We start from the raw sequence: 15217 nt of genomic DNA, 5'->3' as shown, positions 1-15217 counted from the left end.
CAGGGATCTGGCGTAGTTTAAACCATGTCATATGGTCGGTGGAACTAAGTGCCAAAGTTTCTGTAGAGGCCTGTGCCTCTACATAACTTTCTTGCATCCACTGCCAGCACATGGGGATTAAAGGGATATTCCCATCTTAGACAATGGGGGCATATCGCTAGGATATGCTCCCATTGGCTGATAGGTGCGGGTCCCACCGCTGGGACCTGCACCTATATCGAGAACGGAGCGGGGAGCACTGGCTGGAGGACCCCAGATTTCCCGAGGTCTGTCCACCACCAAGTGCTAATCCCCGCCTCTCCCATAGAAGTGAATAAGAGCGTGCCGAGCATGCGCGGCCCATGCTCCCATTCATTTCTATAGGGCAGACTGCAATAGCCATAGAACTGAATGGAGGGCGGCTGCGCATGCGCAGTGCGCTCTCCTTCACTTTCGGGGCTCCGTTCTCGATATAGGTGCGGGTCCTAGCGGTGGGACCTGCATCTATAAGACAATGGGGGCATATCCTAGCGATATGCCCCCATTGTCTGAGATGAGAAAACCCCTTTAAGGCTGGCCTATAAATCGCTGGTCTTAATGAATGACCCTCTTTGTTTTTCCTTTTTGGGTTTACAAAATAGCTCTTATATTTTTTATATTGGGCAGTAGTGGTCATACATTTACATACCCTGCATTCACTTTGGCAACTTCACCTATGATCTACTGCTAATTCTTCACATGGCAAGGAAGGAGCTTCACCATAATGCCGCCACCTGCTGGCCACATCTGTCTCCTCTAAAACAGGAGAACATGTTATTTGAGCTTGTAGAGTATTCTGCAGAGTAAGGTCACTGTCACGCATTCAGTGTTTAATCAGTGATTGTGAGCCAAAACCAGGAGTGGAGGCAACACAAAGGAATAGTCCCTGTTCTATGTTTTTTTTTTTTTTTGTTTTTTTTATGTAACAGTAATATTACCTACAGTTTGGGGTACCTAGACTCAGGGAATAAGGAATTGCATTTTCCACTATTACCTTCTTTAACTGATGAGCTACAAGCTACACAGGAATCTGACTACACACCATCTTAACACTAGCCTGCCCTGGACAAATGAGCCCAGGTTCCTCCAATCCAGAGATGATCAGATTTAAGTAAATAGGGTTTTTGATGGATGTGATGTTACAAAATTGTCTTGTGTATGTTCACTGCTGAATAAACAGTTTCTGAACCTTTTTCCATTCTTTTTTTTAGATTCCATTACCAAATAAACCACACTGGTTTTTATTATTTGGAGCTACTGAAGAAAGCATTCAAGAAATCTGTGTTTCAACTTTGAGACTTTACAGTTGGAAGAAGGTAAATTGAATTGCCATACATGCTGTCTTTAGTCAGATTGCTTCATCCTCCTAATAGTTCTGCCCAAGTCCTGGCAGCAGGTGGGGGCTGCTTTAGCTGTTTAAATCTCAGGATTGATAGCAGCTCTTGGTTGAAAGCTGACATTCCAAGCTTTCAAACAATACGAGAACCACTGCATTATCTTCACTACATTGGAGGCTATCACTGTTAGATATTGGGATGGCAGTGAATGCAGCTGAAAGTGAAAGTAAATGCAGATTTTGTCATGATTATTCTTGACTTGATTTCTATGGGCTCATGCACACAACTGCAAATTGCGGTTCCTAATGCACGGGCACCATCCGTGTGACTGGTGCAGACAGATGCAGACCCACTCAACTTGAATAGGTCCTTGATCTCTGCACCGCAAAAAATAATACTGAAGCACTCCATGGTTCTTCTGTGGGGTTTTGTGCCTCTGTTCTGCACTATACCTTTCAGATTACAGACCCATTCAAGTGAATAGGTCCACATCCATGATGCATGAGGCCTTACTGTGATATCTCCTTCTGATGTTGTGCTAATGCTGTACATTATCCCCCTGCTCCTCCTTATGCTATGGTCGGGCAGAACTGTTAGGTGGTTAATCATATTTTTCAGCAACAAAATGCAAAAAATATATAATAATAAATAAATCTATGTGCTTGATATGTTTTAACAGCCAAACTATGACCTTTTGGACAAAGAAGTGGAAAAGAGGAAAGTTGCCCTGCAGGAAGCTAAACTCAAAGCAAAGGGGCTGAATCCTGATGGAACACCTGCTCTTTCTACAATGGGAGGTTTCTCGCCAGCATCTAAACCATGTAGGTTTTCTATCAAGTTATTCATTTCCATTATTTATGGCTCTACCATTTTGAGACTATGCACTTCAGACAAAAATGTTGACATATATTGTATAATTTTTTCAAATTCATAATGATTAATCTTTATGGCCTCATAATAGACCATTTCTAAATAAGAGTATATTATTATGCAATGTAATAAGTGACTTTACTTGTATAGCGTCTCCGAGAGAAGTGAAGGCCGAGGAGAAGTCTCCGGTATCTGCAAAAATTAAGCGTGAGCCAGAAGAAAAGCAGTCATTGAAGAGTCCCTACAATGGGTGAGTAGTGTGGTTATTTGTAGCTAGAAATCTCCTCTTCAATTTAAAATATAAAAATGGCTTAATGCACTAATACACAGGAGGCAGCAGTCAAATGAATCGAAATGACATACATACTCCCATTATCATGTCCAATTCAGGTTTTTCCTGAAGTTTAGATAACTAAAGGAAAGGGAGGATAAAGTAAAGGGGTTGTGCAGGGGTTTTATATTGATAACCTGTCTTCAGCATTAGTCATCAATATCTGAAAAGAATGCATTGCTCCAGCGCTGCTTCCTCTTCATTACACAGGGCAGGGGCGGTGCAGAATGCCAAATTTCTGATATTGATGACCTATCCTGAGGATAGTTGTTCCAAAGAAGGTCGGCACTGCTCAAGAGGTGTAGCGGTGCATGTGTCTGCGGGCAGGGATCCCAGTAGATCATTTGCAAATATAGACCGGCACTCGCTGATGATTTTTCTTGTAGATTTATTCAGTCACATTTTCCATCATAGTGATGCGTGCGTTTCAGCAAATCATATGCTTTCTTCAGACATGTGTAAATACCTTACCACTAGCTCTGATAGATATAGATATATATATATATATATATATATATATATAGTGAATCAACTCAAACAGGTGAAACATATTGTCTCATCACAAAAAAAAAGCTAAATTATCATACAAATAATCGTATTACATGAAGCTACTGACATTATAATTTCTATTGAGGCCTTTTGGATCCATTGTTTGTAACCGATGGATCCAATATGCCTCTCTTTTCAAAAGCAACTTATTACCGCGTCGAGGTAAAGTAAAGCCCTCTATGACCTGGTAGCGCAATTGTGCTATAGTGTGGCCCTTTTGATGAAAGTGGTATGGTAGTGGGAGTAGCAAGTTCTCCTTTCTGATTGTCGATTTTATGTTTACTAAGTTGATCTTTTATTCTCATGGAGGTTTCCCCCACATACAATAAACCACAGGGACATTTAAGAATATATACAACAAATCGACTATCACAGGTAAAAACCCCTCGAATAGGGATTTGTTCACCGGTGTGCGGATGTGAAAGGTAACCACCTTTAATAACATTAGAGCAATTCACACAATTTAAACATAGGAATGTGCCGTGTCTCGTGGTGGATAATGTCATGTCTAGGGCCATTTTTTTTTTTTTACTGCCTATATCTGCTCTGACAATTTTATCACGCAGATTATCAGCTCTTTTAAAACGCATCATTGGAGGTCTCTTAAATTCATCAATTTGGGGGTAAGATCTTGAAATTATCTGCCAATGTTTATTGACTATGCTTTTAACCCTTTGGATACAAGGGTGATATTTGACCACCAGTGGGATCCGTGATGTTTTAGAAGGTTTAACCTCTTGTAGACCTGCCAGTCTATTTCTATGTTTATCTAGTAGTCGCCTGGGGTAACCCCTCTACCAGGTCATAGAGGGCGTTACTTTACCTCGACGCGGTGGAGACCAAAATAAGGTGCTTTTGAAAAGAGGCATATTGGATCCATCGGTTACAAACAATGGATCCAAAAGGCCTCAATAGAGACTATAATGTCAGTAGCTTCATGTAATACGATTATTTGTATGATAATTTTTTTTTTTTGTGATGAAACTAGATGTTTCTGACAATGTTTCACCTGTTTGATTGAGTTGATTCACATACTCCCCAGACACCTGATTGTGGGAGGAGCCTATAGTAACAATGTGATGTCATTTCCTTTGTATATATATCAGAGCTAGTGGTAAGGTATTTACACATGTCTGAAAGCATATGATTTGCTGAAACGCACGCGTCACTATGATGGAATATGTGACTGAATAAATCTACGAGAATAATCATCAGCGAGTGCCGGTTTTATTTGCAAACTATTCTGAGGATAGGTCATAAATATAAAACCCCTGCACCACCCCTTTAAGGCACCCCACCCCAGTAGTTACTGCAGAAAAGCTACAGCCATTTTGGTTGTATAAGGGTTATTTATCTGACTTCACATCCAGCAGTAATGTCGAGCCGGAGGAGTGTCCACATTTTATGTGAACAGTAAGGTGGATAGTTTCTAGAGGGCAAAAAAGTGGTACAATTTTGTTTTACACATGCAGTAACAAGCTAAAGATAAATGATAGCAATACCGCTTTGAGGTTCTCAAAACACAAAAGTATGTGTATAGAGTATATGATATATTTTTAAAGGATCTGGTAATTGTGATCGAAATTTTAGGTTATTAAAACATAACTTTAAATTAAAGCTTTTTAGAAAATAGCCCCTTACATAGATAAATAAATGTAGATAGAACCTCAAACAAAAAGATGTGTAGCTTCAATCGTGTCACATCTTACATGACATTAGAGTATTGGTGACTCCAAACAAAAATTAAAGCATACACGTCAAACTTGGGTAGAACAAAAAAGAGATGAACGGCGGCACCCGTATGATGGTAACCAATTTGTCCTACCGCGTAGTCGGGCGACTCCAGTTGTGCCGCAGTTACCTCTCGGATCAAAGATGGGTACTTGGGGTCCGGCCTATGGGGTCCTACACTAGCCCTGAGGCTTAACTACAGTACACCCACTAGAACAAGGGTGTCCCGCCCGGAACCTAACCCTAGAATTGGAGACCCTGAATAGCCCTCTCCTAGAAAATCCCTACATGCATGTTTCACTTACGGGTGAGCGCAAGTCTCATCAGGGGAAACAGCACAGAGTTGGGCAGTTAAATATAAAAGGATACACAGATGATGTACCAAATACATGGCAAGCTGTTTCTATTTTTCCCATACTGCATACAATTTTTATGGTGTGTTTTTAAGTGGCATTTCTTTTGTAAATGCCTGAACTTTTTTTCTTTTCTGCCCCCCCCCCCCCCCCCCCCCCCCCCCCTCTAGAAGAGATGTCAAAATGATAGTTTCAGTATGCTGTGTACTTCAGAAAACGTCAGACACAAAAAAAAATAACTAACAAAGCCAGCAGTATTTATTCCACAGTGGTCACCTATGCCTAATGAGCTATTTCTTTGTTTCCAGCCTGCGAAAGGAAGGCAAAAGAAGTCGAAGTGTGAGCAGGTCGCGTTCACGAACAAAATCGAGATCCCGCTCTCCAAGAAGACAGTAAGTATCGTGACTTTTGTACAATGGTGCAGACTCATTTACTTCTGACATTATAATCCTAACATTAAAGGGAACCTGTCACCATGTTCTGACATATAAAGCAGAATGTACCTTAATACTTGAGTACCCTGATGGTTCCCAGCGATTGATCCATAATCTTCTCAGGACTAAGCTGTTCTATTTTATCGCCCTATAAAGCTTTCCCGCCGTTGGGTTTATTTGCGTAAATAATTCCTTCCCCTCACCATCATAGCCTATTTCCCTCCCACTAAACTTTGACAGCCAATTTCTGCTTTCACTGCTTGTAATCTTGTCTGAAATCGCGCACTTGCCCTTTCTTTGTTAGACCGATCAGATAGTTTAGTGTATGTCCCCTCACGCCACTACGTGTTGGAATGTTCTGCCCGAATTGAATATTGCGTATGCGTGAGATTTTATCTATAGTGACGTTTCTTAGGCGGAGCTGAGGTGCCTGACTCCCGAGAAAATGACTCTCTTCTGAGGTCAAACATGTAAGATATGACTGTTTTATGTTAATTGTCATAAAAGGCGGGAAAGCGTTATAGGGCGATAAAATAGGACAGGTTGGTCCAGAGAAGATTATGGATCGATCGCTGGGAACTATCAGAGTACTCGAGCATTAAGGTACATTTGGTTTTATATGTCAGAACATGGTGACAGGTTCCCTTTAACATACCCCAAGCTGTATGTGGCTATAATTTACAGCGGCCGGCTGTTTGTGAAATATCGGCCATATCATTAAAACCACAGGGGTAAAGTTAATAACTGTACTTATCTCATGAGGATATATTAGGCGGCAAGTAAACCGTCAGCTCATGCAGTTGTAGTAGGTTTAGAGCAGGTAAAATGGGAACGTGTAAAGGTCTGAGCAACTATAACAAGATGTGATGCGTCAGAGTATCTCCAAAATGGCAGGTTATGCAAGTGTTAGTATCCTTCTGAAAATATTCAATAGGTCAGCCAGTGATTCTGTAACAGGGTTGTGGGTGTAAAAGGCCATGATAGAAAGATGCTGGTCCACACAGTGCATTGCAGCTTACTACTTAAAGCTTTGGTTCTGTACTGTTTATTCTGTACTAAAAATGATTTTTTCTATTGGTCTTTATTGAAAATATTCAGCTGTTCTGTCACAAAGGGTTAACTGTCTGTCTAGCTTATGTGAATAGTACTTTCACTTTAACTTTGTGCTGGTCATCTAATAAACCTTATCTCTAAATTACTAAAAGGTCATAAACACTTCTTCAAGCCACATTATTATTGAGCCGTAAGTGTTTAGGCGGTCCGAGATGAAGAGCCGTTGGATGAGCTGCTTAACGGAGAACAGTAAAAATACAGAGCCTGGCACTAGAGAATCTCAAGGCTGTACAGAGAGGCTCAAAATTCTTAATAAAGACCAATTTAAAAAAATTATTTTTAGCTTAAAATGAGTTCAGTGCAATAATTAAAACAAAAATGCCCTAACTGTGTACACAGCCTTTCCTCTGACACACACCTTTCAAAGGTTTGTATCTGGCATTGCTATTTTGAATCGTTTGAATGGGGCTGAGCTGCAGTGCCACACACACATGTGGACAGGTGTGACGACGTTGGTTTGAGAAAGCAGCCAACAACCCCTTAAGGCCTGGTTGCAGTGCCCACGCTGAACCCTGCTCTGATGCATTGTTTTATTTTACATCAAGTGGACTGTTGGGTGCACATGTCATTTATCTGGGAAAGAGACAGCACCAGGATGCAGTATGGGAAGAAGGCAATCTGGTGGGGGCAGTGTTCTGCTCAGGGCTGTGGAGTTGGTAGATAAATGCCCTGACTCAAACTCAGACGACTCAGTTTTTGGTACTTCCTCTGTATTTAATATGCAAATTTATTTTATACATTCCTTGAAGGAAAGAAAGGCAACATACAGCTGTTCCACCAAGTTCTAAGCTCTTATAGCACAGAGAGGTAGTTGGGCAGAAGCTGCTGCCTTCTCCTTTGTGTGCTGATCTTTTCGACCATCCATTCCCTTCACTTATACAAGTGTCTCTAGTCCTGCAAAAAAACATATTTACTTAATCAGTTATCAGTGAGAGGCTAGGTTAACCATGGCCGTTGCGTTCCCTGTAACAGCGGAACACAACACAATGGAAAGTATAAGTATTGCCGCTCCTTAACTTTGCGTTGCGTGCCATATAGTGAAGCATATGAAAAGCATGCTTCTTCACGGTACCTTAACGTGTTCGTTTTGTGGTAACGTGACGCACTGCATGCATTGGCCTTTATTCTTACAGTAGAGAAGTAATTAATTACTTTTTGTTAATTGGGACATTTAAACTTGCTTTTTTTTTTATTTTTATTCCAATTTAAATCTATACTATGTATAGAAAAACATACTGCTCTAAAGTTGCACTGCCGCGCGGTAGTGAATTTTGCCAGTGCTATATACAGTAGCTTTATATACATACTTTAACTTTTTTTTTTTCTTTTTTTTTTTCTTCCTCAAGCTATAATAACAGACGGAGTCGATCTGGAACTTACAGCTCAAGATCAAGAAGCAGATCTCGTAGTCACAGTGAAAGTCCCCGGAGACATCACAACCATGCATCCCCACACCTCAAACTAAAGCATCGTGGAGATGATTTGAGAGGCTCAAACAGACATGGTCATAAGCGTAAAAAGTCCCATTCCCCCACCCCAAGCAAATCCAGGGAGCACGGGGATCCTTCCAAAAAGCACAGGCATGACCGAGGTCATCATCGGGATAGAAGAGAGAGGTCTCGTTCATTTGAAAGGTCACACAAAAGTAAACATCATGGTGGTGGTCACTCTGGACATAGCAGGCACAGGCGCTGAATACCACACCAGAAAATCAGAAGGGAAATAAATGTTTGTTTGTAAGGACTTTGTAAGTAGTTTTTTGTAACTAAAACATCTGAACACAGAAATGGACATTCATCAGATATTTTTGGTTTTCTTTCAATGTATATCTTTTTGCACAGGATACCTTGACAGTATGACATTAAAGAACCATCGTCAGACTTGTGTTAAAACAGCTTCTGGGAATGGATTGCTGTGAAAGGTCTTATTTTTTTTATACAAACTGGTTGCAGACACTGGTATATTTAAAGATTATTTAAAGACTTGTGAAATCTTTCATATTGGTTTTAGTCTGCATGTATACAAATTGCATTTTATTAGGAAATAAACAAAAAAGTTAAATCCGGGCTGCACGTCATTTATGAATTGTGTGTAATACTCTCTGCTGCATACATACACGGTAGGCCTTCTGATTTTAACTGTGAATAGATACAACAAATATTGGCAATATTGGGCTTTTGGGTAGAGATGTTCATTTTGTAGTTTGGGCATGGAGGCCTTTAGCATTCAGTATGTGCCTTAGGCCTCTTTCACACATTCATGATAACTTCCGTGACTAGATGGTCGGTGGTTCGTCCATGAAGGATCCATGTTTGGGCTGTTTGTCATCCATATTTCACATACACTGCTAGGCTGAACTTAGAGCATCTCCTACCAATGGTCTGTCAAAAATCACTGACAGAACACAGATGCCATCCATGTTGTCAGTGGTTTTCAGGGATTCATATACTACAATGGATGTGTTTTGGTCTGCACCAAGGACAAAAGTATTGCATGTCTTTGTGGTTTTTCCACTGACCCTGTGTAATGTGTAAATAAGCACATTTAAGTCAATGGGTATGTGTACTGTCCACAGAGAACACATCCATGATTCACTAACATGTGAAAGAAGCCTTATTGTGCAAACTGAAACCTCAGGGCCTGCTGACAGTAAATCTTGCTGTGCAGGTCTTTTACAGTCACTTGATGGCTAGTAACCACCTGCCGCCTCCTGGTGACAGCCAGCTCCCCCCTTTCTGCCGTATCTCGGCAGTGCAGCCAGTGTTCCCTTTAACTTTGAACTTGCAAACTGTCCTTACAGCGCTATCTCTCATTGAGTGCCTTTGCTGTCATTTTTGTATTGTTTTTTTATGCATGGCAATGATCTCTCAACTTTTTGGACCAGTCTCTTATTTCTCACATGCAGTCACATTCAAGAAACCTCTAGTCAGTCCAGGTATTTGATGTATTTTATCTCACCTGATTCAATAATAAAGCCCTTGATGACCTTCAACACCAGATTTGCAAAAGTGTGGACTCACACATGGAGGAATTTTCTGCCAGAAAATCTGCAACATCAAGACTTCCCCTCATGTTATCTAATTAGGCTGAAAATTGTGTATCCCTGCATTTACATTCCGCAGCATACATATTGTGTTGCAGGTTTTCTGCATCACATTATTATGACCCCTTCCTAGTTTTGTTGGTGGCAGTGGGTAGCTCATGAAGAAAGTCACATGTCATGAAGTTATCTTGGTGGGTAACAACTGAATTTATGAAAACAGACACTTGCGCTGCCGTCAGGTATATCTCTGAAGCTTATGTATTCACCTCGTTTTCCGCTGCCCTGTATTAGGGGTGAGTGTCCAACCTACTCGCAGATAATGAATGGCTGATAGCTATAGATATGTATGGAAGTGTCCTGTGTATATATGTATTCATTTTCACCCTCCCCTACCTTATCTTGGTGGGTATATAAGATGTACCATAGGCTGTCTGCATACATATCACTCATTGCTGTTGTGGGTAAGAGGCACCATTGTGAATAAGTGACAAACTATGGAGCACCATGTGCCATTGATGTGAGAGTTACAAGAAGGTTGACCAACACACTACAGTGGAGCAGCACACAGCCAAAATGAACCAGGGGGCTACCATCGTGTGTCTAAAGCAGTTCATCGTACCCTACTGCGTTTAGTTTAAAAAAAAGATTTGTTTTCCCGACAGTATCACAATAGGACCACTGCTGATGGCAAAGGGTTGTCTTCTCTGAGTCATGTTTTCTGCTTCATCGAATAAATAGTCTTTGGCGTGTCAGGCAAGAAACATCAGAACAAACCCTCCAACCACTGCTGGAAGAACACAAACTGGTGGTGGCAGCATTTTGGTCTAGGGATTGTTTTTGTGGTATTCTCTGGGCTCATTCATCCATGTTGAAGGCACTCTCAACTGATTTGGGTACGAATTCATCCTTGCAGGTCATATACATCCCATACATGCAGATTTTTTTTATTATTTTTTTTATTATTTTTTTTATTATTTTTTTCCCTTGGGTTGGATGGGATATTCCAGCAAGTTAATGTAATTTGTTACAGGGCTAGAAATGTTCTACATTGGTTGGTAGGGCATGACCAAAACTTAGTGATATCCTGGCCCCCTAATTCCCTAGACTTGAACCTAATTGAGCATCTGTTGGACCATCTATATTATTGTGTTCACTTTACACCCTCCAGTAGCTGTGGGATGCACTACAGTCAGCATGGCTCCAGATACCTGTGACATCCTACTAGGACCTTAGTCATTCCCAGCCCATCTAACTGCTGTCTGTACAGCACTCGGTGGTTACACTTAGTATTAGATAGTGGTAATAGTAAGGTCACTTGGGTATGTTATTGACCCATTCACGGAAGGTCTTGTCAGAAGGCTTGATACCATTAGGACAGTATGGAGCCTGAGGCCTTATAGTCGGGTCCGGTGCATATAGTACATCCAAATTAGAACTGACGAGAGCCCTAAAAGGAGCCAAACTCTGCAAGTATTGCATTGCGGGGCTGCAGATACCTATGAAGCTATTTGTAAGGATACATTCCCATTTCACCCCTTGATCCCTATTGACTATAATATGGCTGCTTTCTGGCATAAATGCTGGGTTTCGGACAAAACTGTTTTTGTCCTTCCGACCATAAGAGCCTGCCAGATTTTAACATATGCTTAGTTGATAGAATTTGTGCAGCATTAAAAAAAAAAAAAAAATGGAAAACCAGAGGAATTAGGGAGCTACTTAACCACACTGGTTAATTTCAGTGAGGAGGGGGACACAACCACTGCTTGAGGTGTCTTCTGGGTAAAATCCAACATGTCAGTTTCTAATTTCCCCCAACAGCAGCTGTCTCTGGACTTGTCAGGTTTCCACCCATACAAATCTACAGGTTTTTGACAATCCTGCTAAAATTGGTGCTGCGTTTAATGTGTATAACCTGCTGTTAGTGGCAAGTGTTCCGGAATTTTGGCCGGAGAAAATACCGCAGCATGCTGCAGTATTTTCTACGGCCAAATACCATAAAAGGGACTGAACTGAAGACATCCTGATGCATCCTGAACGGATTGCTTTCCATCCAGAATACATTGGGATAAAACTGAAGTGTTTTTTTCTGGTATTGAGCCCCTGTGATGGAACTCAATACCGGAAAACTTTAACGCTAGTGTGAAAGTACGGTACCCTTAGTTAAGCAGAAATAATTTCCTCTATTTGCTTCTGGTGCAACATGAGACAATGAAGAATTTAATTGTCATTCTAAAAACATCACAAGGAGAGAATGATGTTGATATTGCCCTTGGCGCTTACATCCAGGGAAAGTCTGAAGTGAAATGCATTAGAATGGAGGGACAGTATTATGAACAACACAAAAATTACATACCAGGAGATTTGAATGTCATGATGTCTGGCAAGTATACTTAGGCTACTTTCACGCTAGCGTTTTTACTGGATTCGGCAGGGTTTGGCAAAAACGCTTCCGTTACTGATGATACAACCATCTGCATCCGTTATGAACGGATCCGGTTGTATTATCTTTAACATTGCCAAGACGGATCTGTCAGGAACTCCCCCCCCCCCCCCCCCGTGCAATTAATCAGTGGTGGTTGTGCTTGCACACTAGGAAAAAGTTCCAACCTCTCTGGTGGCAGGGACCATGGGGAGCGCACTTAGGCTGGTTCCTTTTTCTGTAGTGTGTAACCACTGCCACCACTGATGGATTGCAGGGTGGTAGTAACCATGGAAACGAGCAGTGTATAATGTGATGGAAAAATGAATACAGCCAGCAAAGGAAGCAATATGGACAATCACAGTACATTAGTGTCTTGTATTAATGTTCTCTACATGATAAATGCCATTTTCTGAAATGACCCAACCCAGGGACTTCTCCTGCTGGCTTTCACCTTAAAAAAATTGTTTTAGTAACTGCATGGTAGTTTTCCAGTAGTGTTGAGCGAACTTGTGGTTTCAAGTTCTGCATACGAGGTTTGGGTTATCTAAGAATTCTATTAATGATTCTGCTACCACTGACCATAACTTATGGATTCCGCCACCACCAACCATAACGTAATTCGCTCAACACCATTTTCCAACTTTAGGGTACGACCACATGGGGTGAAAATGCAGAGGATCATAGCGCAGATTTGAGTTATCATTTCTGTCAAGCTGCCATGCCCCCATCCACAAAGGCTCATCCATCTTTTTAAAGTGGCAAGAGAGCTCATCGTTATCACATCGTTGGGGGGGGGGGGGGGGGGCTGAGTCCGGGCAAACCCGCCGATCGGCTGTGGATCCCTCACGCTCATCGGAGCTCGGGTGATTGCAGCCGGCTCCTGGCAGCTTTCCAAGCACAGCGCTGTACATTGTATGGTGCCTGTGCTTGATACTGCAGCTAAGTCCCTTTCACTTCAATGGGGCTGAGCTGCAACTAGGCCATGTGACCAATGTACAGTGACGTCACATGGCCCAGGAAGAGGCCGAGGCACTAATGGAGCAGTGGTGTCTTCTAACAGCTCTACGGTGGGGGGCCTGGGTGTCGCGGAGGATAGGTCATCAGTATAATTTACCTGATAACCCCTTTAACTACTTCCAGACTGGGCCATTTACCCCCTTCCTGACCAGGCCTGATTTTGCAAATCTGACCTGTCACTTTGTCAGGCATCCTCAAACTGCGGCCCTCCAGCTGTTGAGAAACTACAACTCCCAGCATGCCCGATCAGCCTACAGCAGGGCATTGTGGGAGTTGTAGTTTTACAACAGCTGGAGGGCCACAGTTTGAGGATGCCTGCTTTATGTGGTAATGACTTTGGAACGCTTTTACTTATCCAAGCCATTCAGAGATTGTTCTCTTGTGACACATTGTACTTCATGTTAATGGTAAATTTGAGTCAATATGTTTACCTTTATTTTTAGAAAAATCCAAAAGTTAACTAAAATGTGAAAAAATTCACTTTTTTAAATTTGAATCTCTGCTTTTAAGACAGTGATGCCTCATAAAATATTTATTAATTAACATTCACCATATGTCTACTTTATGTTGTCATCATTTTAGTAATGTAATTTAATTTTTTTAGGACGTTAGGTTTAGAATTTTAGAAGCAATTTTTTAAGAAATTATCCAAAGTCAACTTTTTTAAGGACCAGTTCAGTTCTGAAGTCACTTTGTGGGGCTTACATAATAGAACCAACCCATAAATGACCCCATTTTAGAAATGACACCCTCAAACTATTCAAAACTGGTTTTAGAAATAATGTTAATTCCACAGGAATTAAAGCAAAATAGAGGTGAAATTTCAAAATGTCATTTTTTTTTTTTGCACATTTTCCATTTTAAATTTTTTTTTTCCTGGAACACATCAAAGGTTAACAAACATTAATATTTATTACCTTGATTTTGCAGTTTGCAGAAACACCCCATATGTAGTCGTATAATGCTGTTTGGGCACAGAAGGCAAGGAGCGCCATATGGTTTTTGGAGGGCAGATTTTGGTGGAATGGTCTTTGGGGACCATGTTGGATTTGAATAGGCCCTGAGGTAACCCTACAGTGAAAAACCCCCAAAAGTGACCACATTTTGTGAACTGCACCACCCAAGGAATTTTATTAGCTCATTTTTAGGAGGTGAAGTCACAAAAATCGCTGTTTAGTGTCATTTTTCAATTAATTTTTTACACCATTCATTTGATGGGGTAGATCATGTGATATTTTTATAGATTCGGTCATTTTGGACAAAACAATACCAAATATGTCTATTTTATTTTTTCACGTTTTACACAAACATTTTTAGGAAAAAATTATGCTTTTGTGTTGCTATTTTGTGAGGGCTTGTTTTTTGCAGAACGAGGTGATGTTTTTATTGCTACCATTTTGGGGTACATACGACTTTTTTATTGATAAACAATTTTGGCATAATTTTTATTTATTTTTTTACACCGTTCACTAGGTAGATGATGTGATATTTTTGTAGAGCCAATTGTTACGGACGCAGCGATACCAAATATGTCTTTTTTTTTTTTTTTTACATTTTAAACAATAAGAGCATTTGTGTTGCAATTTTCATAGAGCCCTATTTTTTTCTTTTCTGGCTATAGTCTTGTGTGGGGGCAAATTTTTTGCGGGATGAGGTTACATTTTTATTGCTACCATTTTGGGGTACATACGACTTTTTGATTGATTAGCATTATGTTTTTTGGGAGGTGAGCTCACAAAAAAAATTGTTTTGGCGCAATGTTTATTTATTTTTACGGCGTTCACCTGAGGGTAGATCATATGATATTATTATAGAGCCGGTCGTGGTGATACCAGATATGTCTATTTTATTTTTTTATTCTATTTATAAAAAATAATAATAACTTATTTGGGGGGAAATTTATTTTTTAAATGTGAAAGTTTTTAAAAAAAATTCAAACCCCTTTTTTTTTTTTTTTTTTTTTTTTTTTTTTTTAACACTTTGTGTCCCCCATAAGGTC

General features: G+C 40.6%; 1 protein-coding gene across 1 annotated transcript in view; it reads left to right on the top strand.

Moving 5' to 3' along the window:
* Positions 1–8802, top strand: part of CCNL1 (cyclin L1) — a 45782-nt gene extending 36980 nt beyond the window's left edge. The window contains exons 7-11 of the mRNA XM_044292506.1: positions 1230–1334; positions 2035–2176; positions 2376–2475; positions 5498–5581; positions 8083–8802. Coding sequence (XP_044148441.1) covers positions 1230–1334; positions 2035–2176; positions 2376–2475; positions 5498–5581; positions 8083–8431 — 780 coding nt within the window. The 3' untranslated portion in view covers positions 8432–8802. The remainder of the gene's footprint in view (positions 1–1229; positions 1335–2034; positions 2177–2375; positions 2476–5497; positions 5582–8082) is intronic.
* Positions 8803–15217: the final 6415 nt, after the last annotated feature.

Source organism: Bufo gargarizans, chromosome 4 (assembly GCF_014858855.1).
Source record: "Bufo gargarizans isolate SCDJY-AF-19 chromosome 4, ASM1485885v1, whole genome shotgun sequence".
Lineage (NCBI taxonomy): Eukaryota > Metazoa > Chordata > Amphibia > Anura > Bufonidae > Bufo > Bufo gargarizans.
This window is presented reverse-complemented; position numbering and strand designations above follow the sequence as displayed.